Source organism: Callithrix jacchus, chromosome X (genome assembly GCF_049354715.1).
Source record: "Callithrix jacchus isolate 240 chromosome X, calJac240_pri, whole genome shotgun sequence".
NCBI classification, from domain to species: Eukaryota; Metazoa; Chordata; class Mammalia; order Primates; family Cebidae; genus Callithrix; species Callithrix jacchus.
The window spans coordinates 150671891-150685823 of NC_133524.1; the positions used below are offsets into that span (position 1 = coordinate 150671891).

The following is a 13933-nucleotide window of genomic DNA, read 5'->3' on the forward strand; positions in this document are numbered from 1 at the left end:
TGTTACCTGGGCATAGAATGGTTGGTGAAAAGATATAATACAGAAAGAGATGGGGAATTAAAAGCAAGGGGAAACCAAGTAATTATTGAAAGGAGAAAATAGTGACCAGATTTTTAAAATATGGATTATACGATCACATGTATTTGTGTACAAATTAAACATTTTTAGGTAACATACAACTCATTCATTATCTGGACATCACTTTGGTTACATCAGTTTTTCTTTATCCAGTGCTCACTGGACTTAAGTGCTGCTTTACTCACTGTGCATGATGTTGGAGGCTTGGAACTCTGGATCCTCAAGCTGCACTCCAGTTGCACTGGGGAGAAAGCGCTGCATATTCTCTGTGAGGTACCAGCTTTGATTCTCATCAAATACAGAAAATAGGATGACATTCCTCTTGTCTGACATCATCTGTTAATTACATATATTGAAAGGGGTAAAGAAATGCTACTGATGTTGTCAGGTAGGAGCTAGCAGTCTATGATGACAACGATGACATGCATGTGATATATCTGATCCTTTAGTTTAATTCCATTTCCTCTTAGGCATGTACCAAGGCTTGGGATTTAGGGGTGGGTGCTATGAGCAGTGAGTATATGCTCACAGCAAATGTGTCCCCAGGACAAGAGGGTGACTGAGCCACTGAACTGAGGTTTTTCTGTACCCAAGGCCATATGCTGGCTAATTTTTTGGTACAGTCTACAGCCTTATTCTCTCCATGTTCAGATCAGAAGATGTAACTCTTTAAATATGCAAGTGATTATTCGGTGCCTTTGTTAAACAAGTTAGTTAAGTCAAATGAGATAATGGCTTTCCTAAACTTCCATCTAGCAACTGACCTCCTACAAGGCTATAAAAACAGAAAAACAGAAATCAAATAACAAAGACAAGGTCAACCACAAAAATGTCGAACAACACTAAAACCTTAAATTTTCTGTTTAAAACATTCAAATTTTTTTCCAGAAAAGCAGTTTGTATATGAACCAGATTTATGAGCTAGTGCTTGCTAATTGGATCTGTTAGGATTTCATATGTAAACCTCGCTAATATGTATAAACTTCATTTTTTATAATCTATAGCTATAGAAACCAAAATACGAAGAGAGGAGACTGGAGAATATAGAAGAATATTTCAGTTCTCTTTCCAAAACTGGCAAAAAAAACTGTAATTAGGAAAAAGCAGTCAGGACAAGTACTTGCCCTAATTTATACTTCTCTGAGTTTATGTGCTGCATGTTTTATTGGCACCAAAGTTCATATACTTTACTCTCTAAACAAATGAAATGTTTTTAGACTAGTAGGGATCTTATGTATCATAAATATAATCAAGTAGACATGTAGTCAAGCCTCAACAATATGGCAATGAATTATTCTGGGGCCAAGCAATGAGTTTTTGTGAAGTTTTTATGAGTTTTTATTTTTCCCTGTGTTTTGCTTAATAATATTTATTAAACTCTTTTTTTAAATTTGAGACAGGGTCTCGCTTTGTCACCCAGGTTGGAGTGTGGTGGCACAATCTTGGCTTACTGCAGTGTTGACCTTCTGGGCTCAAGCAACCTTTCCACCTCAGCCTCCTGAGTAGGTGGGACTACAGGCATGAGCCACCTAACCCAGGTATTTTTTTTTTTTTGTAAAGACAGGGTCTTACTATTTTGCCCAGGATGGTCTTGAAATCCTGAACTCAAGCAATCCTCCTGCCTCAGCCTCCCAAAGTGTTGTGATTACAGGCATGAGCCACCACATCCAGTCTGTTAAGCTCTTACTAAGTGCCATGCACTGTGCTATATACTGCAGACATGTTAATTTTGAGGTGCTTTTGAGTCACCCATAAGGAGATGTCCATGGGAAAAATCTAGGCTGTAGATATAAATTTGTAGGTCATCTGAAAATAGGTGGTAATTGGACATGTGAAAATGGGGAGGATCACCTAGATAGAGCTAAATCCCAGACTGGGAATGAGTATTACATGAAGAATATACAGCCTACATTCTATGGCCTGTCCATCCAGCAGGCAAGTTTACTACATTACACCCGAATTCAGTAAAAGCTAAGCTCCTTTCTTTTACTGACCTATACTGCAAACCACTATATTTTCTTCAGGTTATAAGAGGACATATACTGAGAATTTATGTGCATCTCATTTTTAGCTTCAAACGTAGCACTTGGAAAGGCAAAAACTCACCTGGTTTCCTCTTTGATCTACAGATTCTTTGTAGCAGATGAGGAGAGGGCCAATGAGTCCTGAAGCTAGATCTCTCTCCATATTAATGAAACTAGAGTAATACCGTGTAAGGCACCGAGGATCTGATTTAGTTGGCCCATCTTCTACAGTCACTGTCCATTTATATTTGAATATTTCTCCTGGCAGAATTGGAAAATCCTTCAAATGTTTTACACCTACCCACAAGCAAAGCCAGAAATAGCTCAATTAGGGTACAACAAACCACATATTGGTAATCATGTTGTTATTGCAAGGGTTCTACAAATCAGCAAGTGGAAGCTAAAGTCACACATTATAATTTTAAGAGTCACACAATTTTTTTTAAAAAGTAAAAAGCTGTCATTGATGGGCATTTGGGTTGGTTCCAAGTCTTTGCTATTGTGAACAGTGCCACAATAAACATACGTGTGCATGTGTCTATAATAGAATGATTTATAATCCTTTGGGCATATACCTAGTAATGGGATTGCTGGGTCAAATGGTATTTCTAGTTCTAGATTCTTGAGGAATTGCCACACTGTCTTCCACAATGGCTGAACTAATTTACACTCTTGCCAAACTTAAAGTATATATAAAAAAGTAAAAAGTGATTATCTGGTTCACTGTAATTGATTATCTGGTTCACTGTGAAAGTTTCAGGTCTGAATATACGCGAAAGAGCTTGGCATTGGAATTTTAAGATGTAGTATCTGACCTCTGTGAAGAAAGGAAGCAAGAACTAAGATCTGCCTCAGGGTAATGGATCCTTAGGACAAGAACTGATTTTAGTAATTAAGCCTCATTTTGGGTATGTTTAATTCCTGAATATTCAATACAAATCAAAATTTTAATTTTATATTCATTGTAAGCACTTCCTCATCTCACTAGGTTATGCCTGATCTATGGTTAGAGAAACTATAGAAAGGGAATGGTGTTGAGGTCAGGAGTTCGAAACCAGCCTGGCCAACATGGTGAAATCCTGTCCCTACTAAAAATACAAAAATTAGCCAGGCGTGGTGGCAGGTACTTATAATCCCAGTTACTTGGGAGGCTGAGGCATGAGAATCGCTTGAACCCAGGAGGCAGAGGTTGCAGAGAGCCAATATTGCACCAATGCACTCCAGCCTGAGCAACAGAGTGAGACTCTGTCTCAAAAAAAAAAAAAAAAGAAAAGAAAAGAAAAGAAAAGGGAATGGTGTAGTATGTTCTTTCAATATTTATCAGCCTTCTCTTCCCTTTTCCAGGAACTCAGGGCGAGGGAGGGTAGATATTAGAAGAAAGGGCAAACAGACTCTTGTTTAATGGATCCTGCTGCTCTATCTATCTTTGACAACACTATTTGGTCATCAATGTTCTCTGTGTAGGAGGTGCCCAAATGCTGGGCTTTTCACAGGATACATATATGGTTTCTTTAGAGTTACTATGGGGACCTGAGCACTACATAGTTCTATGACATGAGAGGTGTTTCCTTCAGCTATCCTTCTGCAACGCTCCTCTCCCCATCAGCTCTTACTACTTTCAGTGATATATCCAAGACTCTGTTGGTTCTGCTATCTCCTCAGCCTGCCTAGCTGCGTTCTGGGGCAGAACATCTTCAAAAGAGATAAAGCCCAGCTATTTTCAGCAGTATTCACTTGTTACAGAGGAAACTCATGTCAAACAGAAGAAAGGCAAATTGCTCCACTCTTGCCCTCTATTCTTGCCCACTACTATGGGCATTACAGACTTCAAAATTCTCCATGGAAAAAGCAGGTTACCAGTAACTGTATCATGTGTGCCTCCAAATTTCAGGATACACATTCAAAATCTCCCCAGAACTCTGTAACTATGCCCTTCTTCCATAAAGAAATGCAAATAAAACTGCCATTAGAATTTTTATCAGCAATAACAAATATTAGAAAAAAGTGGAAGAAAAAAATCTTTTTCAAGATGGAGTCTTGCTGTGTTGCCCAGGCCGGAGTGCAGTGGTGTGATCTTGGCTCACTGCAACGTCCACCTCCCGGGTTCAAGCAATTCTCCTGCCTCAGCCTCCTGAGTAGCTGGGACTACAGGTGCGCACCACCATGCCCAGCTAATTTTTTTCTATTTTTAGTAGAGACGGAGTTTCACCATGTTGGCCAGGCTGGTGTTGAACTCCTGACCTCAAGTGATCTGCAGGCCTTGGCCTCCCAAAGTGCTGGGATTACATGTGTGAACCATTGCACCCGGTGGAAAAATTTTTATAACCAGTCTGTCTATCCATCATGTGATACTGAAGGATTCAGCAAGTTTACCCTCTATGTACTACATATTTAAAGGTTACTTGAGCATATACTTCCAGAAAAACAAGAGAAGAAATAAAAAAATAGAAATGTACAAGAGAAGAGAAGTTAATGCCATTAACTGCAAGAATGTCTTTAAGAAGAAAAAGATTTGGTCCCAGCACTTTGGAAGGCCAAGGCAGGCAGATCTCTTGAACTCAGGAATTCAAGACCAGCCTGGGCAACAAGACCCCATTTCTACATAAAAATGCAAAAAAAAAATTAGCTGGGCATGGTGGCGTGCGCCTGTGGTCCCAGCTACTCAGGAGGCTGAGGTGGGAGGATAGCCTGAACCTGGAAGGCGGAGGTTTCAGTGAGCTGAGATCCAGCTGCACTCCACTGCACTCCAGCTTGGGTGACAGAACAAGACCCTGTCTCAAAAAAAAAAAAAAAAAGATTTGGATACCAAGCAATAAATGAGATGATTAAGAAGCTGAAAGGTCTAAGAAATATGGTGAAGAAGCATACATTTCTTTTCCTAATAAAAGAAAATAAAGTCTTACTTCAGGATACAGACACAAATATTATAAAATCAATATAGTCCTAATACAAAAGCTAAAATTTAGCATGATATCAAACTACTGATGGGGCATAAGGAAGGAGAATCTATTTGATCTTTTTTTGACACGTGATAATTTTACTATTTATGGGGTACGGAGTAATATTTCAATACATGTATACACGTGTAGTGATCAAACTAGGGTAATTAGTACATTTCCATCACCTTAAATGTTTTTCATTTCTTTGTGTTGGGAACATTCCGAATCATCTCGTCTATTTGAAAATATGTCATTGTTGACTACAATCACCCTAAAGTGCTATAGAACCTTAAGACTTATGCCTCCTATCTACCTGGAATTTTACATCCATTAACCAACCTCTCCCTATTTCCTCCTCCCCTTCCCGTCTTTAGCCTCTAGTAACTACTATTTTATCTCTACTTCTATGAGATCAACTTTTTTCCTTCCACATATTATTTTATCTTAATAGTAAAATCAGTTGAGCTGTAGAAAAGAGAGTAATCATACCATATTATCTAGTTCTGCAGTTAACATTTATAAAAAGAAACTTAAATACTAAAATAATACAAATGCTGTTTTTTAATTTTTTAAGTTTTAGAGAAAATATACAAAGCAAGGAAGAGTTATTTAAAATTACGGTACAAAACGAAAATGTTAAGTTGTTTCATAAAAGTAATGGAATGGCTAGCAGCAGTAAAGAAAAGAAAGGTTTGGGGAGAGAAAATTGAGGGGTACAGTTTTTAACATCCTTAATTTACAAAATATGGAGTCTAAATATATTTTGCAATCATGGATTGAAAATATATTACTAAAAGTGGATGTTTAGTATATTTTAAAAATTCTAATGATATTCAATTGAGGAACTGAAAACACTGATAAAACAGAAACAACTTGAATGGAAAGAAGCACAATGTTAAGTACTCACTTCACACAAAACAAAGTAAGTATATAATGTCTCAAGTTGAAAAACAAAGAGTTAGCAGTATAAGTAACTTTTTAGAGACGCAGAGATAACCACCAAAAATCAAAAACAGAAATTCTTAAAAATGGGTGCCTCTAGGGAGACAGTCCTTTTGTAGTTGTAAGCATACACATCTATCATTTTGATAAATATCCAACCAAAATTAAAGAATAGAAAGAATATATATAACATCCAATCTACCAAAAATACATATATATAATAAAACTACTGACAAAAGAAATAAAAGGCTAAAGTAATTGTAATTAAAATATAAAAGTATCACAATACCCAAAGACATATCAGTAGTAACACAAATGTGACTAGGGTAAAACCCCCTATTGAAAGATAGAGATTGGGCGCAAAATAAAACCCATATGTACGCTCTTTCCATGGGCCAGGGCAAATACAAAATGAATAAAAATATGAGAAACTAATGTCATGAAAAAGATAAATTAGGTAAGCATATGTGGCCATACTAAAATTGGTGAAATAGAATTCAATTTAAGGAACAAAAAACCAAGAGGGGCATTTTTATTAATAAAATCTGCAGCCCATGTGATAGACATGTCATAAATCTTCAAACAACAAACAATATACTAAATAAAAACCGGAGTTGTGAACTATTTAGATATGAAAAGAGATTACTAGATACCAAAAGTTTGGAATATAGCTGAAAAATATATTCAGAAAAAAATATTATCTTAAATGCCAGAAGCTTCAAGATTTTAGGGCATTTATAGCAGTTGCAGTGGAAAAGTGCCAATCTTATTGGCTATGCAATATCTGAACATCACCACTAGGTACCAGGAAAAACACATCGGGTGACTGTTCACTAACTTACACGAAACATCACCTCGCAATACAACCTTCTGATCTTTGACAAACCTGACAAAAACAAGGAATGGGGAAAGGAGTTCCTGTTTAATAAATGGTGTTGGAAAACTGGCTAGCCATGTGCAGAAAGCTGAAACGGGACCCCTTCCTTACACCTTACACTAAAATTAACTCCACATGGATTAAAGATTTAAACATAAGACCTAACACCATAAAAACCCTAGAAGAAAACATAGGCAATAACATTCAGGACATAGGCATGGGCAAGGACTTCACGACTAAAACAACAAAAGCAACGGCAACAAAAGCCAAAACAGACAAATGGGATCTAATTAAACTCCACAGCTTCTGCACAGCAAAAGAAACTATCAGTAGAATGAACTGGCAACCAAAAGAATGACAGAAAATTTTTTCAGTCATCAACCCATCCGACAAAGGGCTGATATCCACAATTTACAAAGAACTAAAACAGATTTACAAGAAAAAAACAAACAAGCCCATTCAAAAGTGGGCAAAGGATATGAACAGACACTTTACAAAAGAAGACATACATGAGGCCAACAAACATATGAAGAAATGCTCATCATCACTGGTCATTAGGGAAATGCAAATCGAAACCACACTGAGATATCATCTCATGCCAGTTAGAATGGCCAATCATTAAAAAATCTGGAGACAACAGATGCTGGAGAAGATGTGGGAAATAGGAACACTTTTACATTGTTCGTGGGAGTGTAAATAAATTCAACCATTGTGGAAGATGGTGTGGTGATTCCTCAAGGACCTAGAAATAGAAATTCCATTTGACTCAGCAATCCCATTACTGGGTATATGCCCAAAGGGTTATAAATTATTCTATTATAAAGACGTATGCACATATATGTTTATTGCAGCACTGTTTACCATAGCAAAGACTTGGAACCAACCCAAATGCCCATCAATGATAGACTGGATAAAGAAAATGTGGCACATATACACCATGGAATACTATGCAGCCATAAAAAAGGATCAGTTCGTGTCCTTTGCAGGGATATGGTTGAAGCTGCAAACCATCATTCTTAGCAAACTGACACAAGAACAGAAAACCAAACACTGCATGCTCTCATTCATAAGTGGGTGTTGAACAATGAGAACAGACGGACACAGGAAGGGAAACATCACACACCAGGGCTACTGGGTGGAGGGCTAGGGGGAGGAATAGCAGGGGGTGGGGGGATTGGGGAGGGATAGCACTAGGAGAAATATCTAATGTAGGTGACGGTGGGGGATGGATGCAGCAAACCACCACCATGGCATGTGTATACCCCTGTAACAAACCTGCACGATCTGCACATGTACCCCAGAACTTGAGGTATAATAAATAAATTTTTAAAAAGTAATAATAATAATAAAAGAAACATCACCTAAGGATTTCTATAATTGATTTTTATAACTTTAGACTGGAGCTTGTGGTCTAGCCAACAGCTGGAGACCAACATAATTTTAATTGTTATTGATGATATTGATCTCATCTGTATCTACAGGTAAAAAAGACCTATAAATCGAGGGAATACTTACCTTTCGGTAATCTCCTTGAGTACAAAGGACGGACATCAGTGATTCCATGAGGGTAGATGTTATATGGTCGGCTTGCTTGATTCTTAAATATAATCTGAAAGTATAAGTGAGATCTAAGATCAAATTCTAAAACAACTAAAACAACAAGAAAACTGTGATCTAACTCCAGATAAATAAAAGTGGCCTCTATCTACATTATAGTAATTTAAGCCTAGATAAAACTCAGAATATTTGGTCTTTTCATGAAATTGTTCAGAGAGCTATGACTGTCCCTTGGCATGCATGGAGGATCGGTTCCAGGACCCCCACAGATACCAAAATCTGTGATACTCTGGTCTCTTATGTAAAATTATGTAGTATTTGCATACAACCTATGCACACACTCTCATGTACTTTAACTCATCTCTAGATTTCTTATAGATACACAATAAAATGTAAATGCTATGTAAACAGTTGCTATAGTGTATTTTTTCTTTGTATTATTATTTATTGTTGTATTATTATCTTTTATTGTTTTGGGGTTGTTCTTTGAATACTTTCAATCTGTGATTGTTTGACTATGAGACTAAAAACCCATTGATACTGAAAAATAAAAATAAAATCTTAAGCATCCCCAAACAACTGAAGAGACCCACTTCTTGGCCAAGAAGACCCCAGAGAAGGCTTAAAAACTGAATTTCTGACCATGGTGGGATGGGAGAGCAGGCATGCCTTGTTACACTCCCTCCCTCCCTAATCTGCCATTAGACTTTCTTTCTTAAGGGTTAAACAGAAACCAGTCCTTTCTAAAGATGTACTGGATTCCCCTCCCTTTTTGCAGTTTTGACACAACAAGTGACAAGCATTCCTTCTTGAGGAGAGACCAATGACCATGAACTGGCTCTGGCCAGTTTACAGAGGCTGCCTCGGTGTCCTTTGTTTCACCTTTTGACATATAAAGCCTAATTTTCATGCATCTAAATGTTAAGTCTCCACCCCAAAGGGAACTTGGAATGTATGTAACATGCATGGCTGCATGTGTCCCATCATAAATATTCACAGCTCATCCTGGAATTTGTTAAATATGTATACTTAACTAATTCATTCAGCATAAATTCCTATCTCATTGTTCATTCTTCAAAGTGCTTGCTTCCAGTTTCTGCCAGAGGCTACACTTCCCAGCCTGCAACCCTTTCCACTCCAAATTTATGAACTTCTGATTCTTCAGTTGACAATGTGGAGGACTGGCAGTACTTAGGTTTCTCTCTAAAGGCCCCTTTCCATTTCTTTAAAAATTGTTTCAATTGCTGCAGGAAGTATACTCTGCACCTTCTCACACTAATCGAAATTCGGATGTTGCTGAGGACACTGCTTCCCCTCAGCCTTTTTCATTATTTGGGCACTAAATTCACTGATAATAGAGAAAGAGATAGTGTTCCAGGAGATAAAATCTTCAGTGAATAAGCAGGCATGACCAAGAGGACAATTGATCATAACATTAAGCAAGGGTGGCAGGTGGCATTGCCTGATTGCACCAGCTTTAAAAGAAATCAAAGGCCCAGGTGCAGTGGCTCATGCCAGCACTTTGGAAAGCCAAGGCAGGAGGATTATTTGAGCCCAAGAGTTCAAGACCAACCTGAGCAATATGGTGAGACCTCATCTCCGCAAAAAATTAAAAATTTAGCTGGGCGTGGTGGCTCATGCCTGTAGTCCCAGCTATTTGGGAGGCTGAGGTGGGAGTAGTGAACTGTGATCACACCACAGCACTCCAGCCTGGGTGATAGAGTGAGACCCTAGATCAAAAGAGAGAGAGCAAGGAAGAGTAATAACATGAAAGCTGCAGCGAAGAACCCTGAAAATATCAATCCCACCTCCAGATCTGAGATGTGTGATATGAGGATGAAAATGCAACTTCCACTTGTGCTCTTGTCTTAAAACCCAGTAATTTAGTAAGCCCACTAAATAGCCAATTCCTTACCTGCATGTAAGCAGCAGAATGATGCTTCAAATAATAGCAGTTTTGTTTAATCCTTTCCAATATTAAAATACTTTTTCCATTTTTTGCCCAAAGAACACTGACTAGAATTTCCAATATAACATTAAGTAGAGATGGTGATATCTGTCAATTTTAAGTTTTTTCCAGATGTTTATCAGGATAATAAGTATTTCCTTGTAATTTGAATTTCCTGTGAGTTTTTATTATGAATGGATGTTGACTTTTGACTAATGCTTTTTCTGAAGCTATTGGAATTATCAGATTATGTTTTTCCTTTTATGTATTAATATAGTAGATTGTCACATTTGATTTTCTAATGTTAAATTAATCTAGTACTTCTGGGATATATAATAAGTATTATCTTTTAATATATTGTTATATTAGGTTTATTAAATTTTGTTTAGGATTTTTTGAACACATGCAATTGGTCTGTATTTTTAATTTTCCTTTCTCATGCTGACTTAGTCAGGTTTACAACCAAATGCTATGTTAACCTAAAAAAAATAAGTGCTTGATTTTCCTTTTTTATACCCTACATTTTAAATTTTAATATAAAGTTATTTATTGAATGTTGATATAAATTGCTAATAAAATGGCAATTCTTGGTAGGTTGATAGTTATTTTCTTTCAATACATGAAAGATAAGATTTCATTGTCTTCTTGCATCCTTTTTTGGCTCTAGAGAAGTAAGCTGTCAGTCTATGTGGCAGTTTTAAAACATGTCCCCAATTCTTTGACACTTCTCTCATCAGGAAGTGGGCCAAACTTTTCTTCTTCTTAATTTGGGCATTTGGGTTGGTTCCAAGTCTTTGCTATGGTAAACAGTGCTGCAATAAACATATGTTTGCATATGTCTTTATAATAGAATGATTTATAACCCTTTGGGCATAAGCCCAGTAATTGGATTGCTGGGTCAAGTGGTATTTTTATTTCTAGACCATTGAGGAATCACCACATCATCTTCCACAATGGTTGAACTAATTTACACTCCCACCAGCAGTGTAAAAGTGTTCCTATTTCTCCACATCCTCTCCAGCATCTGCTGTCTCCAGATTTTTTAATGATCGCCATTCTAACTGGCGTGAGATGGTATCTCAATGTGGTTTTGATTTGCATCTCTCTGATGACCAGAGACGATGAGCATTTTTTCATATGATTGTTGGCCTCATATATGTCTTCTTTCGTAAAGTGTCTGTTCATATCCTTTGCCCAATTTTGAATGGGCTTGTTGGTTTTTTTCCTATAAATCTGTTTGAGTTCTTTGTAAATTCTGGATATCAGCCCTTTGTCAGATGGGTAAACTGCAAAAACTTTTTCCCATTCTGTTGGTTGCCGATTCACACTAGAGACTGTTTCTTTTGCTGTGCAGAAGCTGTGGAGTTTCATTAGGTCCCATTTGTCTATTTTGGCTTTTGTTGCCAATGCTTTTGGTGTTTTGTTCATGAAGTCCTTGCCTACTCCTATGTCCTGGATGGTTTTGCCTAGACTTTCTTCTAGGGTTTTTATGGTGCCAGGTCTTATGTTTAAGTCTTTAATCCATCTGGAGTTAATTATAGTGTAAGGTGTCAGGAAGGGGTCCAGTTTCTGCTTTCTGCACATGCCTAGCCAGTTTTCCCAGCACCATTTGTTGAACAGGGAATCCTTTCCCCATTGCTTGTTTTTGTCAGGTTTATCAAAGATTGTATAGTTGTAGATATGTTGTGTTGCCTCCGATGCCTCTGTTTTGTTCCATTGGTCTATATCTCTGTTTTGGTACCAGTACCATGCTGTTTTGATTACTATAGCCTTGTAGTATAGTTTGAAGTCAGGTAGCATGATGCCTCCAACTTTGTTCTTTTTGCTTAGGATTGTCTTGGCTATGCGGGCTCTCTTTTGGTTCCATATGGAGTTTAAGTTGTTTTTGTCCAGTTCTGTGAAGAGGGTCATAGGTAGCTTGATGGGGATAGTGTTGAATCTATAAATTACTTTGGGCAGTATGGCCATTTTCACAATACTGATTCTCCTAACCATGAGCATGGAATGTTTCTCCATCTGTTTGTGTCCTCTCTTATTTCGTTGAGCAGCAGTTTGTAGTCCTTGTTGAAGAGGTCCTTTACTTCCTTTGTTAGTTGTATTCCTAGGTATTTTATTCTCTTTGTAGCAATTGTGAATGGCAGTTCATTCTTTATCTGGCTCTCTTTAAGTCTGTTATTGGTGTATAGGAATGTCTGTGATTTCTGCACATTGATTTTGTATCCTGAGACTTTGCTGAAGTTGCTTATCAGTTTCAGGAGTTTTTCGGCTGAGACGATGGGGTCTTCTAGATATACTATCATGTCGTCTGCAAATAGAGACAATTTGGCTTCCTCCTTTCCTATTTGAATACCCTTTATTTCTTTTTCTTGCCTGATTGCTCTGGCTAGAACTTCCAGTACTATATTGAATAGGAGTGGTGAGAGAGGGCATCCTTGTCTAGTGCCGGATTTCAAAGGGAATGCTTCCAGTTTTTGCCCATTCAGTATGATATTGGCTGTTGGTTTGTCGTAAATAGCTTTTATTATTTTGAGATACGTTCCATCAATACCGAGTTTATTGAGGGTTTTTAGCATAAAGGGCTGTTGAATTTTGTCAAATGCCTTCTCTGCATCTATTGAGATAATCATGTGGTTTTTGTCTTTGGTTCTGCCTATGTAGCGGATTATGTTTATATACTTGCATATGTTGAACCAGCTTTGCATCCCCGGGATGAATCCTACTTGATCATGATGGATAAGCTTCTTGATGTGCTGTTGCAATCGGTTTGCCAGTATTTTACTGAAGATTTTTGCATCTATGTTTATCATGGATATTGGCCTGACGTTTTCTTTTCTTGCTGAGTTTCTGCCAGGTTTTGGTAACAGGATGATGTTGGTCTCATAAAATGATTTGGGAAGCATTCCCTCTTTTTGTATTGTTTGGAATAGTTTCAGAAGCAATGGTATCAGCTCCTGTTTGTACATCTGGTAGAATTCGGCTGTGAACCCATCTGGACCTGGGCTTTTTTTCGTTGGTAGGCTCTTAATTGCTGCCTTAACTTCAGACCTTGTTATTGGTCTATTCAGGGTTTTGATTTCTTCCTGGTTTAGGCTTGGGAGGATGCAAGTGTCAAGGAATTTATCCATTTCTTCCAGGCTTACTGGTTTATGTGCATAGAGTTGTTTGTAGTAATCTCTTATTGTGGTTTGTATTTCTGTGGAATCTGTGGTGATATCCCCTTTGTTGTTTTTTATTGCATCTATTTGATTCTTCTCTCTTTTCTTTTTTATCAATCTGGCTAGTGGTCTATTTTGTTGATCTTTTCGAAAAACCAGCTCCTGGATTTATTGATTTTTTGAAGGGTTTTTCATGTCTCTATCTCCTTCAGTTCTGCTCTGATCTTAGTTATTTCTTTTCTTCTGCTAGGTTTTGAGTTTTTTTGATCTTGCTCCTCTAGCTCTTTCAATTTTGACGATAGGGTGTCAATTTTGTATCTCTCCTTGCTTCTCATGTGGGCACTTATTGCTATATCTTTTCCTCTAGAGACTGCTTTAAATGTGTCCCAGAGATTCTGGTATGTTGTGTCTTC

At 37.5% G+C, this 13933-nt stretch overlaps 1 protein-coding gene across 5 annotated transcripts in view; it reads right to left on the minus strand.

Moving 5' to 3' along the window:
• Positions 1-13933, minus strand: part of F8 (coagulation factor VIII) — a 187104-nt gene that overhangs the window by 98656 nt on the left and 74515 nt on the right. For all 5 annotated transcript variants that reach the window (XM_078363719.1, XM_054251006.2, XM_078363717.1 and 2 more), the window contains 3 exons: positions 8376-8469; positions 2185-2399; positions 264-414 (listed from right to left, as the gene is read on the minus strand). In XM_078363719.1, the coding sequence (XP_078219845.1) occupies positions 264-414; positions 2185-2399; positions 8376-8469 (460 nt within the window). The remainder of the gene's footprint in view (positions 1-263; positions 415-2184; positions 2400-8375; positions 8470-13933) is intronic.